This window comes from Solanum dulcamara, chromosome 7 (genome assembly GCF_947179165.1).
Source record: "Solanum dulcamara chromosome 7, daSolDulc1.2, whole genome shotgun sequence".
NCBI lineage: Eukaryota > Viridiplantae > Streptophyta > Magnoliopsida > Solanales > Solanaceae > Solanum > Solanum dulcamara.
Genome location: NC_077243.1, coordinates 15,808,483 through 15,830,891, shown reverse-complemented (window position 1 = coordinate 15,830,891; position 22,409 = coordinate 15,808,483). Strand labels below are relative to the sequence as shown.

General features: G+C 30.7%; 3 protein-coding genes across 6 annotated transcripts; 2 read left to right on the top strand and 1 right to left on the bottom strand.

Annotated features, from left to right (window-relative positions):
- Positions 1 to 5,508: 5,508 nt before the first annotated feature.
- Positions 5,509 to 10,408, top strand: LOC129895082 (uncharacterized). Of its 4 annotated transcripts, XM_055970725.1 has the most exons (5): positions 5,509 to 5,947; positions 6,339 to 7,563; positions 7,790 to 8,715; positions 8,813 to 9,197; positions 9,932 to 10,408. In XM_055970725.1, exons 2-4 carry the CDS (start codon positions 6,360 to 6,362, stop codon positions 9,155 to 9,157), a joined length of 2,475 nt encoding a protein of 824 aa, XP_055826700.1. In that variant the 5' UTR covers positions 5,509 to 5,947; positions 6,339 to 6,359; the 3' UTR covers positions 9,158 to 9,197; positions 9,932 to 10,408. The 4 variants fall into 4 exon arrangements, with proteins under 4 accessions (XP_055826700.1, XP_055826698.1, XP_055826697.1 ...); XM_055970723.1 differs by lacking the exon at positions 9,932 to 10,408 and having other exon boundaries at positions 5,509 to 5,802; positions 8,813 to 9,531; XM_055970722.1 differs by lacking the exon at positions 9,932 to 10,408 and having other exon boundaries at positions 8,813 to 9,531.
- A 6,447-nt stretch (positions 10,409 to 16,855) lies between these two features.
- LOC129895124 (uncharacterized) lies at positions 16,856 to 18,802 on the top strand. The gene is made up of 2 exons (XM_055970780.1): positions 16,856 to 17,610; positions 18,541 to 18,802. The coding sequence occupies exons 1-2, from the start codon at positions 17,005 to 17,007 to the stop codon at positions 18,613 to 18,615; spliced, it is 681 nt and encodes a 226-aa protein (XP_055826755.1). The 5' UTR covers positions 16,856 to 17,004; the 3' UTR covers positions 18,616 to 18,802.
- A 988-nt stretch (positions 18,803 to 19,790) lies between these two features.
- LOC129894549 (protein RKD4) lies at positions 19,791 to 21,121 on the bottom strand. The gene is made up of 3 exons (XM_055970250.1): positions 21,015 to 21,121; positions 20,111 to 20,645; positions 19,791 to 19,955 (listed from the first exon to the last, which is right to left on the bottom strand). Exons 1-3 carry the CDS (start codon positions 21,119 to 21,121, stop codon positions 19,791 to 19,793), a joined length of 807 nt encoding a protein of 268 aa, XP_055826225.1.
- Positions 21,122 to 22,409: the final 1,288 nt, after the last annotated feature.

The window sequence follows — 22,409 nt, the reverse complement described above, 5'->3', positions numbered from 1 at the left end:
AATACAGTTTTAATACATATTGCAGAAAACTATTTATAAAACATATATAATACAAGTTTTATAGATTGATAATACATTTATCACATATTTTAATAGACTTATAATACATTATGTTAGTTTCTTAGTACACAAACATAATATATATTTTAAAACACTTATAATACATTTATATTGTATGCATAATTCACTTTTAATACAAGTGTAGATTTATCATAATATTGCTATATATTGCTATAAATGGTAATAAATAAAAAATATCACTAAAATCAGTAATTAATTTTTAAAAAACAACCAATCAAGTAATTTTTCCCAATAAAAACGTAGGCAATTAAAGCCTGTAAATTGTGTCTGATGGCCCAGTGGGCCAATTCACATTGACGGGCCAACGCCCATGTCCCATCTCCCTCGTCCCTCGACAAGGTCATTGCACTTTTGGCCCGTTATGTGTTCGTCTTTAATTTTTGTCCTTTAAAATAATTTTTTTTAATATAAATTTATATTCTTGCGTTATAATATTTCTAAGTTATACCTCTTTTCCTTAGAAAATTAATGCTTCACTATATATAAATTTGATTTTTATGAATAAAAATTCAAAACCAGTTCATTTGAAGAATAAAAAATAAAATTTAATTTATTTGAAGAATAAATCGTACGATTAAATGCTAGCTAAGCAAGTAATAGCTTTGGAATTGGCCAATAGACAACAATAGCAAGAGGGAACAATATATAGGAATTATTCACATTTGATTTGATTTGGTTTTTATTTTTTATTTTTTTAAAAGCTTATAGAGTGCATTAAATAATTACTTCTCAAAGTAATTAGAATACTAGTAGTCAACTTAATTTTCCAAAATATTATTAATAAGTATAATTTAATAAAATAAATATTCAATTAATTATTTTGGAAAGAGAGTGTAAAACACAAATTGGACTTGTAAAATCAAACGGAAAGAGTATCTTTTATTTGGGAGAAATGAGAATGATAACTTTTACTAGTCTTTCAAGATGATAAAATTTATTTGAATTTGGGTTGATTTTTCACTAGTCGACTAGTCTTTATTAGTTCGTGTTTAATATTTATTGAAATATATTTATACAATTATGTCATCTGTCATATGAAGTAAATTATAGTTAACTTATAAAACAATAATTTTGTTGAAGTGACAGAAAATCTTGCTCTGATCTTAGTGTCAACGGACAAAATAAAATAATTCTCAGTTACTGTGGGCAATTTATAAATTACAACCCTCTTGTGTTTTTTTTCCCTTTTGTGAATTTTAGTTAGCATTTGATAATAAATTTTGAATCGGATTTTAAAAATTTACTTTCAATTTTTTTTTTCAAGTAGCAGTTTTTTTGGAGAAATTTCACTTGCACTTATAAAATTCATTTTTTTCAATTAAAATGCATATACAAACACAAATTTTCAAGTTTCAAAAATCACAACTTTAATAACTAGTATTTTCAAATTTCAAAATTTATGATCAAAGAAGAGCTAACTGTGTCTCATCTTATTTTATGGAACGCTATATTAGTAATTAGATGTCTCAATTCGAGCTTCAATTTCATTCTATTTAATGAGTCTACACCGTGCGAAATTGTAGTAGTTGGAACTAGAAATCTTCGGATATCAAATGGTAAAAAAAAGAAAAGAATTTAATTTTACTTTATATATATAATAATAACTATATTATATTCTAAAATTTATAGATTTGTGTAATTCAGATTCATGTCGCGTATAATCCATTGAAAGAGAGGAGAAGTGTTATTTTTTATTTGAGATTTTTTCATTCTCAAATTCGAACTTCAAATTATAACTAATATTGAAGAGATTGAATCCATCCCGCTATACTCTTGGATAATATAGTTATTATTATATATGTAGTAATTTTTACCACTCAATATTCTATATGACATATTTAAAATCATAAAATAGAAAGTGTATTTTAATATTGCATCCATCTTTATTTTAATATCACAAGATTTACAAGTCTTTTTCATTTCTTAAATTTTGTACCCAATCAACCTAACACAAAAACAAATTAAAATGCATTGAGGTTTGTTCGAATGGTAAGCGCTCTCCATATCCAACCTTAAAATTGTGAATTCGAATCACCAAGGGAACCAAGGTGAAAACTCCTTAGAAGAAATAATTTATTTTTTAAAGAAAAACTAGTCTACTCTCATTCCGCACCCACCTTGTTTCTTTTTTTTTTTTTTAGTATAACTACATGGTAATTAGTACTTACTAATTTTAAGTATGGAGTCAAAAAAATTATTAAAATATTTTAAAATATAAAAAAGTAAATTTACAATAAAAATTTAAAGGAATTCAACTTTTATTCTGTGTACATAAAAGTAATCTTGATTTTGTATGTAATTGTGTAATTTATTGACCAAAAAAATGGGATAAACGCCCTGGTGTCCCTAACTTCGAGTTTGGATCCAATTAATTTAAATTCATACCGCATAAAATTTTATCAAAAAGAAAACACTCCCTATCAGGTATATTTCTACTGGGCTTCCTTTGAACAGTGAACACACCAACCTTAATCAATCAAATGCAAAAATAAAATAAAATTGGGGAGCTACACATTTGACTCGTTTGTCTAAAATATTTACTATCGCTAATTAATATAAATATATACTTCCTTCATTTTTTTTAGTTGTTTTGTTGAAATTTTTGAGAGTTAATTTGATCAACTTTCAAAGCTAAATTAGATTATGTTAATTAGATATTTTAAAATATAAATATTCAAAAATTATATTAAAAGTACTGCAAAGTATAATTTTTTTCATATTAGTATGATGAAAAATATATTTTAAAATGTCAGGTAAAATTCATATTGTTTGACTTAAAAAAAAGAAACTCTGACAACTAAAAAGAAACGCGGGAGAGTATTACACATTAATACATGATGGGTACACTTGAAGAATTGTACTCTAAATTACTTGGTTGTAGCAATATTAATGTATCTAAAGCCCATGTTCCCAGGGGCAAAAGCATGATTATGAATTAGAAAAATAAAATTATAATAAAGTAAGTCATTAGCTTTTCATTCTTCCAACTCTGCATTTCCCAATAATTAACAGGATCTGCACAGCTTTTCTTCAACAATTTCCTTCTTTACAGGTATTAACACAAGTAAAAACCCACCACTCCTAATAAACTTGTTAAACCCAATAGTGACAACCCATAAATTTAAGGGTGATCAATTAATTATTCTCTTATTAGAAAATTAATATATATAAGATCACTAGGTTCATTATATACTCACGGAGCACTAATTTTAAACCAATGATCAGATAGTGCGAAATGAAAATCAATGCATGGCAAAAATTTGATTATCTACGCTTTGCTAATAGACTCCCTCCTTTGAACATAAATATTAGAGGTTTGCATACTTCTTCTTGTTTTACGCCCTCGGATCACATCCTTGATTCCACGTAAATTGAATGGCTTTGAGAACTGTCCTTGATCACTTCCTAGCTACTAGTCTTCATACTCGTTCTCACATGTAGAAATGGTTGACATGCGTATCTATTCATGATATTGAATAGAAATGATCATTATCAAGGAATACAAATATGTCATGCTAGGATGAGCTAGACTTTCAACAACATAAGCCACCTCCTAAGCGGCTACCCTCCGGTGCCTTTAACTAATCCATACCTTTGGCCAATTAACTCTTAATACAGAATCATTAAAGATAGATTTTTTTTAATAGCAAAAGCAATTGACTCTGTGAAAGTCACATGTTTGACTAATATACACATTTTTTTTCAATGTGCAATATTTTAGCTATTGAAACCAACTAATACAATTAAAGTCTCAAGTATAGTGGGGAAAGGAGTTAAAAATATTGTTTTAGAATATATTATTTGGACTCTCCAAAAATGATGTCGTCTACGTGTTCAATCCTCTAAAAATAGTAGAGTTCTGGAGGATATTCTGATACAGTTATAGTAATATTTATGAAGAGTTCAAGCAATATAAATTTTAGATCATGCGCTTGACTCTCCCTGTAACATTTTAATATTTTCTTTTTAATTTTTTTCTTGTCTCTCAAAGTTTTTTTTTTTTTTGCGCGTCTTCATCATTAATTTGATGCTGAAGTGAAAACAATAGGTTTAATTAATTTGCATTTGCTTGGTATATATCTTTAATGCCCCCTTAGAGGTTGATCAACATCAATTGGTACATCCACATTTAATGAACAAACCAAATTCATCATTCTTCTTTTATGTTCACATACACATCATTGTCACTCCAATTGAAAATCATGAATGGCTCTGGTGGAATTTGCTGTTTTTAAATTCTGCAAATCAAAATTCATACTCAATAATTTTTAGAATTTTTTTGGCTAGGGTCCCCATGTAGGCAGGCAGTCTTTGGATCTTTTGCCTATAATGAATAAGCAATCTAATAGTAGTATAGAAGAAAAGAAATAAAGACACTGATTTCTTTGGTCTACCTTAATTTCTGTAAGCTTTATGTATTCTAATTGTAGTATAGAAGAAAAGAAATAAAGACTGATTTCTTTGGTCTACCTTAATTTATGTAAGCTTTATGTGGTGCATATATATTTTATTAGTAGAAATAACCGACAACTTATATTATTAGAGTGGGTGACATATAATAAAAGTCAATCTGCTAAAGCCTAACTACTTGGTTAATCGAAATCAAGGAAAATGTTTTTATGAGTTATTATTATTATTACTAGTCAGTCTGCTAAAGCCTAACTACTTGATTAATCGAAACCACGGAAAATGTTTTTATGAGTTTTTAAAAAAAATTGTTATTATTATTATTATTTTATTATTTTTTTATTTTTTATGCACCCGATAGCATTCAAAAATGATGTATTACAAAGAGAAATGTTCTCTACTATGAGTTTTGATGTGTGTTAAAATTTATGTTGCTTGGACTTTGACAAAGTGCTACCAAACTCGTGTAGGAGGAGCTAGAAGTTTTACTAAGAAAAGTCACAATATAAAGAAATAACTGTACGAAGTATATATATAAAAAATACACGATACCTACATATTTGCTAGCTATATTTCTTTTAAACTGTCCAAAAATATAATTTTTTCCTAAAAAGAATATTTTCTATCAAAATAATGTAATTTTCTAACCAAGAAGTGTCAATTTAGATAAGGTGGCTTTACCATAAGTATTAAATTCTTTAAAAATATACTATTTTTGAAATATTCAATATAAATCTAATGACATTTTTCTTAAATTCGAACAACATAAGTTAAAAACATATTTTAGAGACTCAAAAGTCAAGGAAAAAATATTAAGAAAGATAAAAGAAAAATGCAAATGTGACCATACATGCACTTCACTTTACCATTTATAAAATTTTACTGATTATATTATTATTACGGTGAACATACATGTATGTACAGCCAAGACACCCTGGCAATATGCAATGTATTGTGGGCCTGCAAAGCTAAGATGGAGATGTAGTTTATTGTATTTTAATTTTACCTCTAAATTTCTTTAATATTAATGGTGACAAGTTCCCCAAGAATCTAGCTTTTTTGCTTCCTCCTTTTTTTCAGAGTCCATAACGGAAGAAGAAAATAAGGGGAGCAAAAGGGGTACCCAAAGTTGGGCTTTTTTTGGGTCAGTTTTTTTTTTTTCTTCACTGAAAACCAGGGAACAGAATTCTTGATTTATATTATTTTGCTCAGTTGTGCTGGCAGAGCTTTTTAACCAATTTTGCAGACTCAACAACTGTTAAAGTTCATGCCTTTGGCATTTTCTGTCAGCTTATATTTGGATAAACAGAGATGGTACTACCAATTCTGCAGTTACTAATTCTCTCTGATTCAATTACTGGAGTTGTTTTTTGTCCTATAAGCCATTAATGTTAGCTCAGAATTGTGGGGTTCTTGTTTTTTTGGTTTTTTTCTCCAGCTGAACAATTCTTCTTGATTTGTAAGTTTTCTGTTTTCTTGAATCTTGATAACTGTTTAGTGGTAGCTTTTTTTGAGAATGTCATTTCAGATTCTTGATACAAGATGATAAGATTGTTCTTTTCCTTTCTAGTATTTAGCTTGGACCACAATACGCTCGTCTTTTTCACTTCATCATGTCTTATGTTCTTCCAAGTTCCACCTCTTGAACTAAACTGAAATTTGGGATCTTTTTTCTTGTGTTTTGTAACTTAGGAGGTCCTCTCCCTCTTCTATTATCTTGATTTTTTTCTTCTAAATCTCCAGTGAGGAGATGCTACTTTTGAAATGATAATTAAGGAGTGGCTTATGTTTAGGCAAATGCCCTGATGAGTTTATTCTTTCTGAATTCTGACACTTTTTTTTTCCTCAAGGGAGAGAAGATAAATTGAGTAATGGATGAAAAGGGTGTCTCAAAATCCTGTTTGTTTACATCAGAAGGGAGAAGGGAGAGCTTATGTCCAATTTTCTTTGGTGTTTCTTGTGTATTTGTTGCTCTAGGGCTCTTGCCGGAGCCTGAAAAATGTGATGAGAACTTGTCACAAGTGAGAAATAAGATGCTTCAAGGAAGTGCTCAGCTCTTGGGGTTACTTGTCTGGAGAGTTCAGAGGGATGAAGCAAGCAATGAAAAGTCTGAATTATTACTTAAGTTGGAGAATGCAGAGAAAAAAATCGAAGAACTGAAGAACTTAAGAAGGGAAGATGCTAAAGCAAATGAGAAAGTTGTGTGCATATATGCAGCACAAGAGCAGTGTTGGTTCAATGAGAGGAAGAAACTTAGGCAGCAAATTGGTGCTTTTATGAATGAATTAAGAGTTCTTGAGAAGCACAAGGACACCCTTATTGCTGAATTGAATAGCAAGTTGGAGGAGAGTAATGCAGTGGTGCAGTCAAAAGATAAGATTATTGAGGACGAAGGGAAAGCACGTCATGATCTTGAAGAAAAGCTGAAAAAGGCTGAAGCTATAGCAGAAGAATTAAGGAACACTGCGAAGTTTGATGCTCAGAGGCATGCTAATGAGATCTCCAAACACAAGACTGCATTCATTGAATTGGTGTCTAATCAGAGGCAGCTTGAAGCGGAGATGGGCCGTGCCCTCAGACAAGCTGAAGCAGCAAAGCAAGAGGTTAATTCTGTACTTGAGCAAAAAGAGCAGTCTATCTTGATGACCCAAAAACTATCGATGGAGCTAGTTAAAATGCGCAAGGATTTGGAACAAAAAGAGCAGATTTTGTCAGCTATGCTGAGGAAATCCAAATTGGATACAGCAGAGAAACAAATGCTTTTAAAGGAGATCAAATTATCAAAAGCCAAGAGAAAGCAGGCTGAGCTAGAGACGGAGAGATGGAAGACAGCTTCAGAGTCTAGGTATGAGAGACATTCATTGAGACATATGCTGTACAAACGTATGAATCCGAAGTTGGAGGTTGTTGCCAGCGGGAAAGGGATGCTTTCAAGTGCAATCATGCAACCAACTGGAAAGTGCAGATCACAGAAGACTGATTATCTTCTCGACGAGCAACCTGAGGGTACAAAAGAGCCAGAACTATTTCCTCATGTTCCTGATAAATTCTTGACTGAGGATGCTGAAGAAGAAAGTAAGACCATATTCGCGATACACATGTATTGTTCATAGCATAGTCATCAGTCTTGATTAGTGATAATATATTCGTGATACACATGTTTTATTCGTAGCATATTCATCAATCTTGATTAGTGATAATATGTTTCCTACCTTTCCATCGTTCAGTCTTTCAATATATGGAGTGTCATTCTGTTTATTTATTATGTTGTTTTCTGTATACACTTCAATCTTCTCCGCAGTAATCACAGATGACGTTGAGCACTTGGAGAATTGGGTTCGATCAGAGGCTGAAAAATACAGTGTTGTAGTTGAGCACAGGCATCAACTGGAGCTGGATGCTTTTGCAGAACAACTGAGACTCAAAGATGAGAGGTTAGAAGCTTTTCGATGGCGCCTACTCAGTATGGAACTTGAGTCAAAGAGGCTGCAGTCACATATTGAAGTGCTGGACCATGATCTAGCTCAGCTCCGGCAAGATAATATGAAATTGGATGCATTGCTATTGAATCGAGAAGTAGAATTACAATCCCTCAAACAGCCACTCGCGGAATATTTTCACCTTCCTGATTCCCAGAAGTCCAACAATGCAAATGCTTGTCCAAAAGAGCAGGACAAAGCCAATCATACAGTTTGGTCCAACGTGACACTTATAAAGACAAAACCAGGAGAAAAAGAGCAAGAAACAAAGAACCATCCCGAGGAAACCTCTCAGAAGGTAAAAAATGGAAAAAAAGTTGACACCAGAACAAATAACCCACAAAAAGACATAATTTTGACTTTACAGTCTCCTACAAAGGAGATTGGTGAGGTGAAAGATGGAGCCTCACATCTGAATGCTTCTAAGGCAGAACAATTTAGCACAGAGGATGCTCGGAATGCTGAAACATCAACTTCAGAATGTGATAGCAAAATTAAGAAAAAGAAGTCGCTATGGAAAATGGATTTACATGCTCTTGGAGTTTCATACAAAATCAAGAGGCTTAATCAGCAATTTGTCATGCTCGAGAGGTTGACAGGAAAACAAGAACTTTCTGGAAACAGTGAAAACAATGATAATGGACGATCTGGCACGAGAGGATTCCATGCATTGATGTCTTTACTGAATAAACAAGTTGCTCGTTACGAGTCCCTTCAGGGGAAAATCGATGATCTATGCAAGAGGATGGTATGTCTCTTACTAAGTATTATTCTTGACTAGAAAAATGATCTATTTTGTTGCTTGACTTATCAATGCGAATGATCTCTTTTTGTGTGATATGCAGCATGAGAATGACCTGAATGTAAATTGTGAAGGTTCAGTTATACGAAAAACGAAGGAAGAAACTAAGATGCTAGAGCACTTTCTTGAAGAAACTTTTCAATTGCAAAGATACATAGTTGCAACAGGACAGAAATTGATGGAAGTCCAAACAAAGATTGCTTCTGGATTTGTCGGAGCTGCAGAAGAACTTGATACACCTGCAAGCTTTGATGTCAAGCGGTTTGCTGATGGCATTAGAACTCTTTTTAGGGAAGTTCAGAGAGGCCTTGAAGTTCGTGTATCTCGAATTATAGGTGATCTTGAGGGAACTTTGGCCTGTGATGGCATCACGTATTTCAAGAGATAGTGCTCACGTATGCAGAATCTTGTTGCCCTTAAGCGTTAAGGTACTTTCCAGGTCTTCTCAGCTTAACATGAGATGGTAAATTTATTGCATCTTATTCAAAGAATGTCTTCTGTTTTATGGAACCAAATCATTAATCCAGTCCCGGATATACATGTAAATATCCTACAAGTATAATAGTCCAATAATTCGCGTACATAGAGAGTTGCTGCATCATCTATAGCAGTATCAATGTTCTTCCTATTCAGCCATTGTTAATTTTGCTTTACATAGTTTTCTAAATAAACGAATACTGCGTAGCTAGAGGGGTACAACTTGTGCATGGATCTCTTTGCTTTACTTCTTACATGATTGTAATATATAACATGAGGAGTTACACGTTAATCTGTCTTCAAATGACAAATTAAATGTTCATTTCGATGAGGACAGACAGGGGCATGATCAATTAACTAATAGTTATTATTTCAGAATGTCACTTTTCTTCTTGATTCCAATTTCCTTCGGCCAGGAAAGTGACTTTCTGAGATAATAACTTAAAGTTGATTGACCATCTGAGAAATCAACTCAAAAAGTGAGCCTTATCATAGAAAGTTTACCACATTGCAACACGAAAAATAACTATTCCTATACTTTCTTGGTTCATGTAATGTGCATATGTAAATCATTCAAATAATCTTGTCAATATTCATTTCTCCATTGCCTTTTTTACATATGAAATCATGGTCCTTTTAAGGAAACATTATTTACTTGCTAAAAACTTGTTGATTGTTTCTGCAGCATTTTTCAACTATTACATGAATGATGCAATTCAATTCTTGTATCTGCAAAATTGCAAGTCGTCTTATATGCTATCACTTCAGAAAAAAGAAAAAAGGTGCTTGAAGAAGTCAAAAGAATATGGGGAATCTTATTGGCTCGTGAGATAGATTCTAATCCATCCGAATACATGTTTGACTTGACACATCTCTTAAGTCGAGCAAAATTATTACAGGTCGTCTAAATGTTGAGAAATGAATGATACTTAATAATAATGGGTAAAATAGATATAAAATAATAAATTATCTTTTGTTTTAAAAACTGAACAAGTAAAATTGAACATAATAGAGGAAGAGAGTAATTAATAGCCATCAAATTGGTTTGGATTGCCTTCCTTATCCTAGAGATAGCAAGTAAATTTTAGATGTAAGTGTGTAACTACTAACTACAAGTCTTTATTAGCAGTACATTTAAGTCTTCAACATGTTTCCTTGTTTAGCCGGGTTGCGCATCGGTCGGTTCTGTTCGGTTCAGTTTTGAAGTTTATCTGTTTGATTATCGATTATCGGTTTATAGACATGTCAAACCGTTATAGAGCCATTAAGATATTGGCTTAACGGTTATCGATTTATCAGTTATTGATCATTATATGTTTGGTTATCAGTTTAACCATTAAGATTTGATAAAAAAAAATTCATTGAAAATCACTTAGAAACAAGGTGACAAATCAAATGAACCATGCACATGAATTGATAAATTGCGTTTAGCTCAAAAGCAAATGTAAAACATTATATAATAACCAAGAATTTAAGACAACAAGAAATAAAAATATGAAAACTAAACCCTAAGTGAACGGCTTTATATATACCGAATAGTCATAAATATAAATTATTAAGTTACTATCGGGTTATCGGTTAACCCATTAAGAAAAAAACTTAAACCATTAAGAATCGATAGCCCGATAATAAAAAAAATTAAAATCATTATCGAAACCGCTAAACCAATAACCCATTACTGATAAACCAATAAAAAAAATTCGATTCGACTTTGAACAGCCCTAGTTTAGGCGAACAATTAGATATACTCTCTCTGTTCAAAAATAAATGTCATCTTAGTAAAAATCAGGTTTACTAAAAAATTAATAAATACAATATGTAGTTTATTAAACTGTCCATATTTAATAAATGTCTCTTAAATATTAAACACGAAAATGGAATATAAGGATATAGCTTAAAAACATACTCCCTCCATTTCAAAATAAATGAATTGTTGAGGCAATGCACCCATTAAAAAAAAATTAAGATATAAATTGAATATCATTTTTCACTTTTGCCCTTTTAGTTATTTTCAAATTATTCTTGAAAATATAAATAATTCAAAGTAAAATATAAATATGAATAATTAACTGTCTTGAAATTATCCCCTAAAAAATGTAAACGAGCGCAAAAATGAAAGAAACTTTCAACAACTTTTTTGAACTTTTGAACAATTCATTTATTTTGAACTATAAAAAAAGTTCCAACAATTTACTTATTTTGAAAAAGAGGAAGTGGTACTAATTTTTGTCTTGAAAAATATTTATTCGCACCATATATACATTAAACCAAATTAATTTTTACCTTAAAAATTAGTATAAATTAAAGTAAAATTTATATCACTTAACCAAATAATTTGTGTTTGATGAGACTTCGTCTAGTCTGCGTCTAGGTAGGCCTGTTGTGACCAATATATTCTTCTTGGGGTCGACTATAATAAATGCACATGGACCAAAACAGTAAGATACATTTAATTGCTTCATGACCAACATCAAGTAACATTTTTTATTACTCGTAACATAAAAGAGAGTATAAAATATCGAGAAAATAGTTTTTCTCATATGATTAAAGCCTCTGTAATTCGATTTTCTGGAAAACCAAACCTAATTAAGTTTACTGTTTGGATTAGAAATTAATATATGGTACAGATATTTCGTTGTGGCAGCAGAAATTAAAATTGAGATTTGACCAAACCACATTAATTAGTAATGTATAGATCAGTCAGTGTAAATGGATAAAGTATTAATTAAGGGTGGGAAGAGAAATTACGACATTTCTGGTCATCCCATGTGGGAATGAACGTCTTCTATGGCTCAAGGCTTCTTCTGTTGTCCCCTATTTTTGCAACATTTTTTTTAAAATTTGAGAATTATTTTTGAGCGCTTTCAACAGAATTTGTTTTATATTTGAAAGTTAGAATTCGAAAACTCCAATTAAGAGCAGAGGAATTACATTTGCAACATCTTTTATTAGCTCTAAATTCATTTCTCAAATCATTGGAAAGTTCTTAGAAAAGAAAAATGGAAAAATGCCAAGACATGCTTGGGCATAATAAACCTAAGGAAGATGGGAATTAATAATAGCATAGAAATGTAATTAGCTCTCTAGTAAGTACCAATACAAATAAAAGTTAACTAGCAATTGATTTAGTATTTTGTCTAAAGCTTATCAACTACTTGGTATACCATCGATTAGTTATATGAATTCCCACGGATTATGATTTTTCATTTGAAAAGACCTTGTAATTAATTAACGAAAATGAGCAATCCTGGTCAAATCTTATTTTCTGAAAATAAACAAAGGGTCAGAAAAAAAGATAGATGCAGAGAATCAATATGAAGAAGTACCTTTTTGAGGTGCACATACACAAAGAAAATTTCTTTCTTCTCCAATACAAAATTAAATATAAAAATATACTTTCCAGAAAAAACAACAAGAAAAACAAGTTGTTGTTGCTAACTACAGATGAAATTATGGACCTTTATTCGATACTTAAGGTCGGTTGATAACCACAATGTAAGGAAGACGTAAGTTGATTCTTCCAAAAAAATGCTAGCAAAAGATGATGGGACGAAAAAAGAAACGATTTCGAAGAAAAATCTGAATGATCGGGCCGAGGGTTGCCGGCCTCTTCCCCTCACTCTCCTTTTCTTAATATAAACTCGAGTCATCAAAGTCGATTCGGTAAACAAAATAGAAATATCATTTTCTCCATCTTTATTTGGACTTAAGATCGATAATATAAGTAAGCTCACAAAACTAATGATTCATACCCTGATTCTCACCTCCACACTCATAGCGTTTGTCTAATTATATATTTTTGCTTTTGGATCAATATTTTTCTGCTTGCTTACTAATATTAAACATACACAAAAAAGTAAGAAAACCTTTATTTTATAGAAGAACATTTCCTAAGGAATTATCTTTCGTGGAAATCACTTCCACTCGTATCAAACACACTTATTGTTTGCTAGTGCTTTTTTGTAAAAAAATCACACTTTTTTTGTGTGTAATATGATCATCTTAACATATTATTTATATTCCTTTTAGGAAAAAAATTATTAACCCCTGCTTATTGTAGAAAGTTATTTAAAGGATTAAAAAACAACTCTTTCCATCCAAAATATTTGTCATATTTTTCTTTTTTAGGAGTCAAACTACTTAAATTTTAAAATAAATTTGTAAAATATATTTTTTAATCATATTGATATAAAGAGAATTACCACTTATAATATTTTTCATACAATTTTTAAAAAATTAATTTTAAAATATTTAAATAACTTTATTTAATTAAGGTTTCATAGCACGATGTTCCTAGACAACTTTATTCATTTTTTTGCCATTACTCTTAAGGGCTTGCTTGACTTAGCTTAAAAAAGTAGATTTTTAAGAGTGTTTAGGTTTTTAATTTTCTCATATTTGATTGGCTTAAATGTTTTGGAAAATATTTTTCAAATCAACTTATTTTTCTCAAATTTAAGAAAAATGACTAACTTTCAAAAACTAAGCAAAACATTTTCCAAAATCTCCTTCAACCTCAAATTACAATATGTTTTTCTTACCCTACCCCTACCACGATCCCTCTCACCCAAAAAAAATTCTTTTTAAAAAAAAAAAATAATTATTTTTGAAGAATATTTCACATTTTGAAAATTTTATTTTTTTTACCTCATCCTTACCCCAACCACCCTACCCCCCCCCCCCAAAAAAAAAAGAAAGAAAAAATTTTAAAAATTATTATTTTTGAAAAATATTTCAAAGTATAAAATTTTGATTTCTTTTACTCCGCCCCGGCCCCTCTCCCTCAGCCCCACCCCACCCTCACCGTCCACCCTCCCCCAGCCCCACGCTCACTGGCCTCCTTCCCCCCCCCCCCCCCCCCCGAAAAAAAAATTATTTTTGAAAAGTATTTCAAATTTTGAAAGTTTTATTTTTTTAACCCATTCCTACCCCGACCCCCTACTACCACCCTCCCAATCTCCACCAATCCCCGCCCCCACCACCACACAAAAAAAATTAAAAATTATTTTTAAAAATATTTCAAATTTTGAAATTTTATTTTTATTCCCCACCTCCCACCCCACCATCCCCCTCCCCACGCACAAAAAAAATATTAAAATTTATTAAAAAATTTAAAATTAAAATTAGATGGTCTTCCGACATCTAATTGCCTATCTTTATCAACATCCTAACTAAATCGTTGAACAGAGATAGACATGAATCAATAAAAGCGCATTAAGTTATCTTCCTATTTATTAACCAAACAAGGAGCCTGTTTGGATGGGCTTAAAAGTAACTTTTATGTATGAAATGTTTTTAGAACTTTGAAGTGTTGAAAGTTATTTTTTATAAATAAACAGTTGAGTGTTTGGATAAAAGTGCTTATGTTGAAAATAAGTGTATGAATTTTAGGGTTAAAAGAATAAAAAGAGTAGTTTGGAAATTTAGTTAAAATATAAGGGATATAAAAGTTTTTTTTATGGTCAAACAAAATGGCTTTAAGCACTTAGAAAAAAAAGAAGTTAGAAATCATAACTTTTCACTTTTGACTGACTTTAAGAACTTTATGGCTTAAAGTTAGCATTAGGCAAACACGTCCAAAAGCTAAAAAGGGGTTTTAAATTGGTTTTGACCAACTTAAAGCCCATCCAAACGGGCTCAAGGTATACATGTATGTGTCACTAACATCCTGTATACGATCTACCCTAATTTACTCTATGTGTCACTAACATCCTGTATACGAATCACCCTAAGTTACTTTAGCATGAACACGTTCCCTACATTCTTTGTTCTATCTCTTCGTCTTCTTCTGAATCCAAGGTAGACAACACATGTATTCTAATGCTGGCCAAACATCACAGTAGTTAAAACGAAATTGCAGAAGTAATTATAATTAACAACTCAACATCGACCAAAGAGTAAATCATATTACATCATAACTTCGTAGCTACAACCCCAGAATAAGAGCGTTTAGCCACTCATGTTCAATGAAAGCACACAATACAATAGTTCATACACTTTAATCTTCAAAAGAAAGGAAAAGAAAAAAGAAAACCTAAAGTGCGTGTACTCTCATCTTAGTGTTCTTTCAAAAGATGCGTAAACCCCTTTTAAAAAGCCCTAGGGTATTTATAGGGTTTTTAAAAATAACCCTCCAATCTTAAGTTGACCCGAACTTGAATAGAAAAATCAGAACTTCGGAGCTCTGTTGGCGCGGTGCTCCAGGGTCGCGCCAGAAAATCCCTTCAGTAGTTTCACCCCTGACGCAGCGCGCCAGGAACGTCTCTCAGTTGTTTACCCTCTGGCCCGGCGCGCCAGCAGTGCGTCCAAAATGCTCCTTTGTAGTTTATGCCCTGGCGCGGCGCGCTTCCCATTTTTTGCTTGCTTCTTCTCCCGTTCAGCTTGCACTTCTTTCCATTGACTTCTTCCGAACTCTGACTTGTCTCCAAGATTCCTGCAATCACTACACACACACCTTAGTGCAACCTTGTTCTTCATTCTATCTAAAACATGCAATTATGTTTCTAAAATATTCTCAAAACAACTACTAAATATGGGCAAACAAGGCACATGGGCACATAAATATGCCCAAGATCAATGACTAACAAATGTGAAGATGGATGATGATTTCATTTTTAAAGATTATTTTGGCTATTATCATTTTTGTGTTATTAATTGTTACCTTTCTCAAATAGTAATTATAATACATTTTTCTATATTATTGATTATTTATTAAAAATTTATTTATTATTTGTTAAAATTTATTTATAAAGTTATTGAAAGTTTTATTTATATTTATTTTCTTAATTATAAAATTGAATATAAATGAGATGTATGCTCCATAAATTCATATAATTTACACCTCTTATCTCGAAACTTACACCTGGCATCGTACTACATAAAACGCCTCGCCTTTTGAAACACTTAACAGGAGTATAGTGATAAAAAAGTTTCATAATAGAAGCGCCTTGCCGGCTGAAAATTCAATGCCAATTGGATGTTTTTTTCACCGTTATTCCAACCTTACATCCGTGAGCTTTTCATGACCCTCCAAAATAATAATTTGTTTAAATAAATAGAAAATCGAACCGTTGATCTTCATTACCAATTGATGAATAAGTGTCTGTTTGATTTAACTTATTTTAAGCAGTTTATATAAATTATTTATCTTAAAAAATTAGTTTATAAGTTATATTCATGAACTGATCAAATACTTAAAAATAATTCATAAACAACTTATAAATTAATCCAAACGGGCTCTAACTCAAGTCATTGAGTGACCGTTGAAGGTCGTTATCCTTTACAAAAGTTTTTATGACTAATTCAACATCTTAATTAAAATTAGGTCCCACCCATCTCTCTATGCAATTAATCAAATTAAATGGGCCCCACACCCGATTTTTTTATATATATAACCTAGTCTCACTCCCTCGACTCCAATATACTAAAAATATTTATTTCATTTTAGTTGTTTATTTTATAAAATTTTATTAAACTACTTATTTTTCATATATTTTTAATTATTATATAACTACATAAAATACGTATCTAATTAAAATTTTCTTTATGACGTGGTCAACAGATAAGACTGTTCAACGAACATATATATATCCGTTACTCCAGAGTGTAGTACTCGTGAATAAGAAGCGCTTAGAGGAGCGGAGTGTTTTATTAACCTCTCATTTTTCATGCTGACCCATTCATATATACATGAAGTCATGAGTAGTGAGGGTATCGGAAATTGTGTAAAAGTTGTAAAATTTTCTACATGATGAGATAATGGCCTCTCATAATCATCATGATCAAGATTTCGAAACAAGTGCTAATCCTTCTTATTCTACTCCAAAACTTTCTTTATCTAAACTCCCAAACAAGCCAATTAGAAACAACAATAATAATAATCCACTACTAGCTGCATACACTACTCCACCATTTCATCCAACAGTTACAATTCCATTTCAATGGGAAGAAGTACCAGGAAAACCAAAAGTTACAAAGTCCAAAACGGCAAGGTGTCTAGATTTGCCACCAAGGTTAACGTCGTTGTTGAATGAAGCAGGTAAAATTACGAGTACACCCTCGCCAACGACCGTGCTAGACGGGCCTTACGTGGGCAGATCTTTTTCGTCGATTAATGAAGCAGCTATTGAGAAGAAAGAAGAGATCATCATAAGTAGTAATAATAAGGAGAATATGATGATGAGATCATGGAGATGGGAAAGCTTTAGGGAGGATAATAGAGGAATTGTTGTCAAGGGTAATTTCGACTTTTCTCGTCCTCTTAATAGTACTACTTCAAGTGCTTATGATTTTAATACACATCAAAGGAAATTCTTAAGGAAAGGGAGCTTCTTCAATTTCTCTCGTAACAATTCCAATCTCTTGGTAAGTGCGTGTGCTTTAATTATAATACCATTTCTTAATTTTGGCCTAAATTATGTATGTATGTGAGTTAATTAGTTTTTTAAAATGAAAAATATATTCCATCTTGTAATCCAAAAGTAAAATAATGGATAACTTCTATCGCTAGTCAATAAAAATATGTCCATCTCTACTTTTTTAAAATAAGCTCGTTAGCTATTGACTATTTAGCGATAAGTTAAAAGACGAAGTCCAGCCTAAGATCGATGTTAGCTAAGAATTCAATATTAACAAGCGCTTTTAATTTGTTTAGTAAGTCAAAACACTATGAACAGAAAAAAAAAAAGTATTCCATTCATTTGGATTTGTTTGTTTTAATTACTATTTAGACAGTTAAATAATATTTCTTTGATTATATTTTGATGAATTGTTAACTATTTGATTTATAATATTTTTTATTTTAAAAAATACTCCATTCGTCCCATTTTAATTGTCATGATAATGTTTTGACTAATATACCCCTTATTAATTCATTAATTTTTATCTATTTATGTTTCTTTTAAGAATAATTAATGCTAAGGGCAAAGTTAGAAAAAAATAATTAATTCTCTTTTGATTGATTAAATTGACAACTAGTTTGAAATAAGTATTTTTAGTACATATGACAATTAATATCAGACGCAAGGAGTAAAAAAATTTCATATTGAAATTTCATTTAACGTTAATTAGTTTCACTTCGTACTCCAAATCAAACCAAATAAATTGAACACACAAAAAATATTCTTATATAAGATAAGTTCAACTTTGATATATACGTGTTTGGTCATAGTGGATTGACATATTGTCAGGGAAGCAAATTGGTGTAGACTGACTAAATTTTTATTTTTGTTTGAGTGTCTAATTATAATTATCTGCTTATAATAAATATATTAATTAATGTGTATTAATTTACAGGGAGGAATTTACGAAAGCTTTAAGGAGGCGGTCCCATGGAGATGGAGACGGCCAAAAAACAAAAGAGCTATCTGAGCTATATATACGAACAAGGCCATTTTATATAATTTTCCACTTTTAATTAACATGGATTAATTATAAATTGAGTCAATTAATTATAATGACTTTGATGATTATGTATGTTAGTGTGTGTATATATAGTTCATGGAATTACTAATCTGTATTTTGGTGCAATAATGTACTTGCAACTTAATTATGTATATATAGGCTCTATACGCCAGGTGAACTTATTTACTATTTTTACTGATCACTTACGCAATGAAATACCATACATGCACCGTATAAACTTTGACGGGTTTTTCAATTGCACTATTTCTCAATTTCAATTTATATGATACTATTTTCTTATTAATTCTGGCACATTTTTATATTTGTAAATAAAGTATTAACTTAATCATATTCACAAGTTACCTTTATAATAATTATTCTCGTATTAGTTATCCACTTTCTCTTTTAAGCTCTTAAGAAATCATAAATAGGAACGGTAGTTTTACTAATTTACCTTTTAAAACACTTTTTTAAAAACTTGACAAATTTATTTACACTTCAAAAGAGTTAATTGCAAAGGTAAAATGAGAAAATGTAAATAATTCTATCTTGATTTTGTAAATTAACAAACAATTTTGGGAGAACTACTTTTAATTATGCGGAGAACTAATATGGGATATAGAGGGAATAATGTGTTGAAGCACTCAAGTTTAAAAAGATACTATTTTTCTTTTTACACATTATAACATACATAGTATAGTTTTACAAAGTGAAATTTGGGGATGATAGAATATTGTACACTTATCTCGGAGGTATAAATGTCGTTTCTAATATTCTTGGCTCAAGAAAAAACAGTCAAAAAAAGAAGTGACGAAAGTACAATTAGATATAAATATAATAATCAAAATACAAGAAACAACAAATAATAGCAGAATCAAACTATGTCACGTAAATTAAATCGAAAAGTAGTAATGTTGTAGAGACTTGAGAGGAAATTCTTAGAAACGATAAGACTAGCTAAGACTTTTTGTATTAAGACAACAAAAAGGGGGAAAGATTGTAAAGAGAAATAATCAATGCCACATGGCTAGATTTTGACATTGATCATACCTACATTACTACTAATTGCAATTAAGAAAATCTAGCCTATGGTAAACTAAGAAATCTAGCTAGCTAGTCTATGAGAAATTAAACAAAATAAATTAATAGAAAGCAGCAACCATAGAGGCCCTTCTTTTCTTGTAATTAGCCTTGAAGCATGCTTGTCTTAACTTCTTTGTTCTTTCAGTTAGTTCCATTTCAGGCACTTTCTCTACCATCCTTTGGTGCTCTTCCAGCATTTCAACTTCACTTGTAAGTCCCATTTCCTAATTTACCAAACAACCAATAGTATATATAAATAATTTATACAGAACGAAGTAAGTAAGTGAAACGTATGAATAAGTTATATCTATGTACATTTTTAGATACGTACCTTAACGCTATGAATAAGTTATATCTATGTACGTTTTTAGATGCGTACCTTAACGCTATGAATAAGAGTTTGCAAGCTCTTAAGTTTTCGATGAGGCCATCGCATTATATTTAGTTCCCTACATCTTTTCTTCAACACTGTCAACCCAACTCTTAACTCCTTTGCTGCTTTTGTTATTGGTACATGAAAATACCTCTGTATCTCTTCCAATTCCAACGTATCGCTCTTCTTATGCCTCCCATTATTATTATTATTATTCCACTTCTTAATAAACTCCATCGAACCACCATTAATTTCATAAAAAGCGGAATTAGTAACCTGTTGAGATTCACCTAAAAGATCATGTGTCATGTTCAGAGGCATGACATTGGCAATGGCATTCGCGTCATCAATGAGGGTATTATTGTCTTCTTGAAATGAAGGTGGTAGTAATTTCAAGTCGTACAAGCCCAAATCTTGGCATATTTCTTCAAGCCCAAAATATGGAAAATGGTTGTTTTGGATATCATTGGGTAATTGAAAGGGATCAAATTCAAAGTTCAATAAGCCTCCATTGGACAATCTTGAATCTTGTTGCCATGTTCTATTGATCAAAAAAAGAAGAATTTTAGTCAGAATTAATGAATATACAAAGAACGACTTATATTTGCTCCGAAAAATGTACACTACATATTAAGAAAAGATAGTTTGCTAGGTTCTGAATAAATTAAAATTTTAAACACAAGTACACGATTCAATCAATGCTACTAAATTCTGTTGAATCTGTAAGTAGAACTGTAGCTTCATACATATACATATTGATGCTTTGAAATTCGCTAATTATGACATTCTTATCAGAAATATCACCAATATTTTATTTCTAGATTAGTCGAACCTAGCAAAAAATGTACACCAAAAAAGTTATAACACAAAAGGTCGCGAACATAATAGTTAACTTGTTTATGATACTCACCCGAAGGGGGAAGGAGGGTATTCTTCTTCTGAATATAACCAATCAAATTCATCATTATTCTGATTTTCCATCTTTAGAACATCAAATGCTTGAGAATTCATATCCATATCTAGAAGATTTTTTTTTTAGAGAGTTTTAAAATTGTAAAGGCTAATGGTGATATATATATATAAATTGGGATTTGGAAGGGAGTTAAATGAGTAATTAATTAATTTGGAGTTCGTGCGAGAGGATTATGGGAGTTACAATGTATAGAAATTATGGATTTTGATTAATGAGCACGGCTTTTAAATATGAATTAGTGTAGAAAATGTGCCTATTAATTGATGTTGATAATTACATGATTAATTATGGGACACGAATTAATGCACTATTCATCCTAAATTTCATCTACATACACCATATACCGTATGTATGCGTGTGCTTTCGATGTGTGTGTGTTTACACTTAGCAATAATCCATTCATGCATGCTTATCTAAAATGAATTTCATAATTTTATTTGACCCAAAAAAAAACATTAAATAAAGGAATTATCCATATATTTTGTAGCTAAATAGGCGTAGATGACATTATTTTTTGATAACTCGTTGCTAATTTATCGATAAATTAGATTAGCAGAATTTTTATTGTTCAGCTATAGAAATTGTTCGTATTATTCCCTCCGTCCCATTTTAGTTATCATGATTTCTTTTTTGTGAGTCACACTATATGAACTTTGACTAATATTTTAAGATATATTTTTTATCATATTGATATGAAAAAAATTATAACTTATAGTACTTTTCGTATAATTTTTGAATATCTAATTTTTTTACTTTATAATATTGAGTTAAAGTAATATACTTTAACTTTAAAGATTAGTCAAACTGACTTTCACAAAACGCAATATGACAACTAAAATGGGATGAAGGGTTACACATTTTCATTTTTAGTATGTCCAAAAAGAATGTCACATTACTATAAAAGCAATTCAACCTTTAAAATTTCATTTTTACCCTTAATGAATGATTTACAACCACACAAATATCTAAGAATTGTTTTACACCACAAATTTCAAAAGTCTTTCTTTTTTTCTTAAACACCGTGACAAGTCAAATGATGCCACATAAAATAAAACGGATGAAGTATTTTTTTAAGGTAAAAATTGAATATGAAGTAAACAAAAATATATTAAAGTATTGTTCTTTTTAGTGAAATAAAATGAATATCAAGTAAACAAAATTATGAAAAAAAAAGGTAAACAAAAATTAACTTATATACATAGATAGTATATGAATTGTTATATCATTAGTGAAATTTAACTTGTAGCAAGTAAATGAATTATTTTTCAAGTTATTAATTTCAATTATTATGGATAAGTTATCTGTATTACTTTTTTGATTGCCTAACAGTGT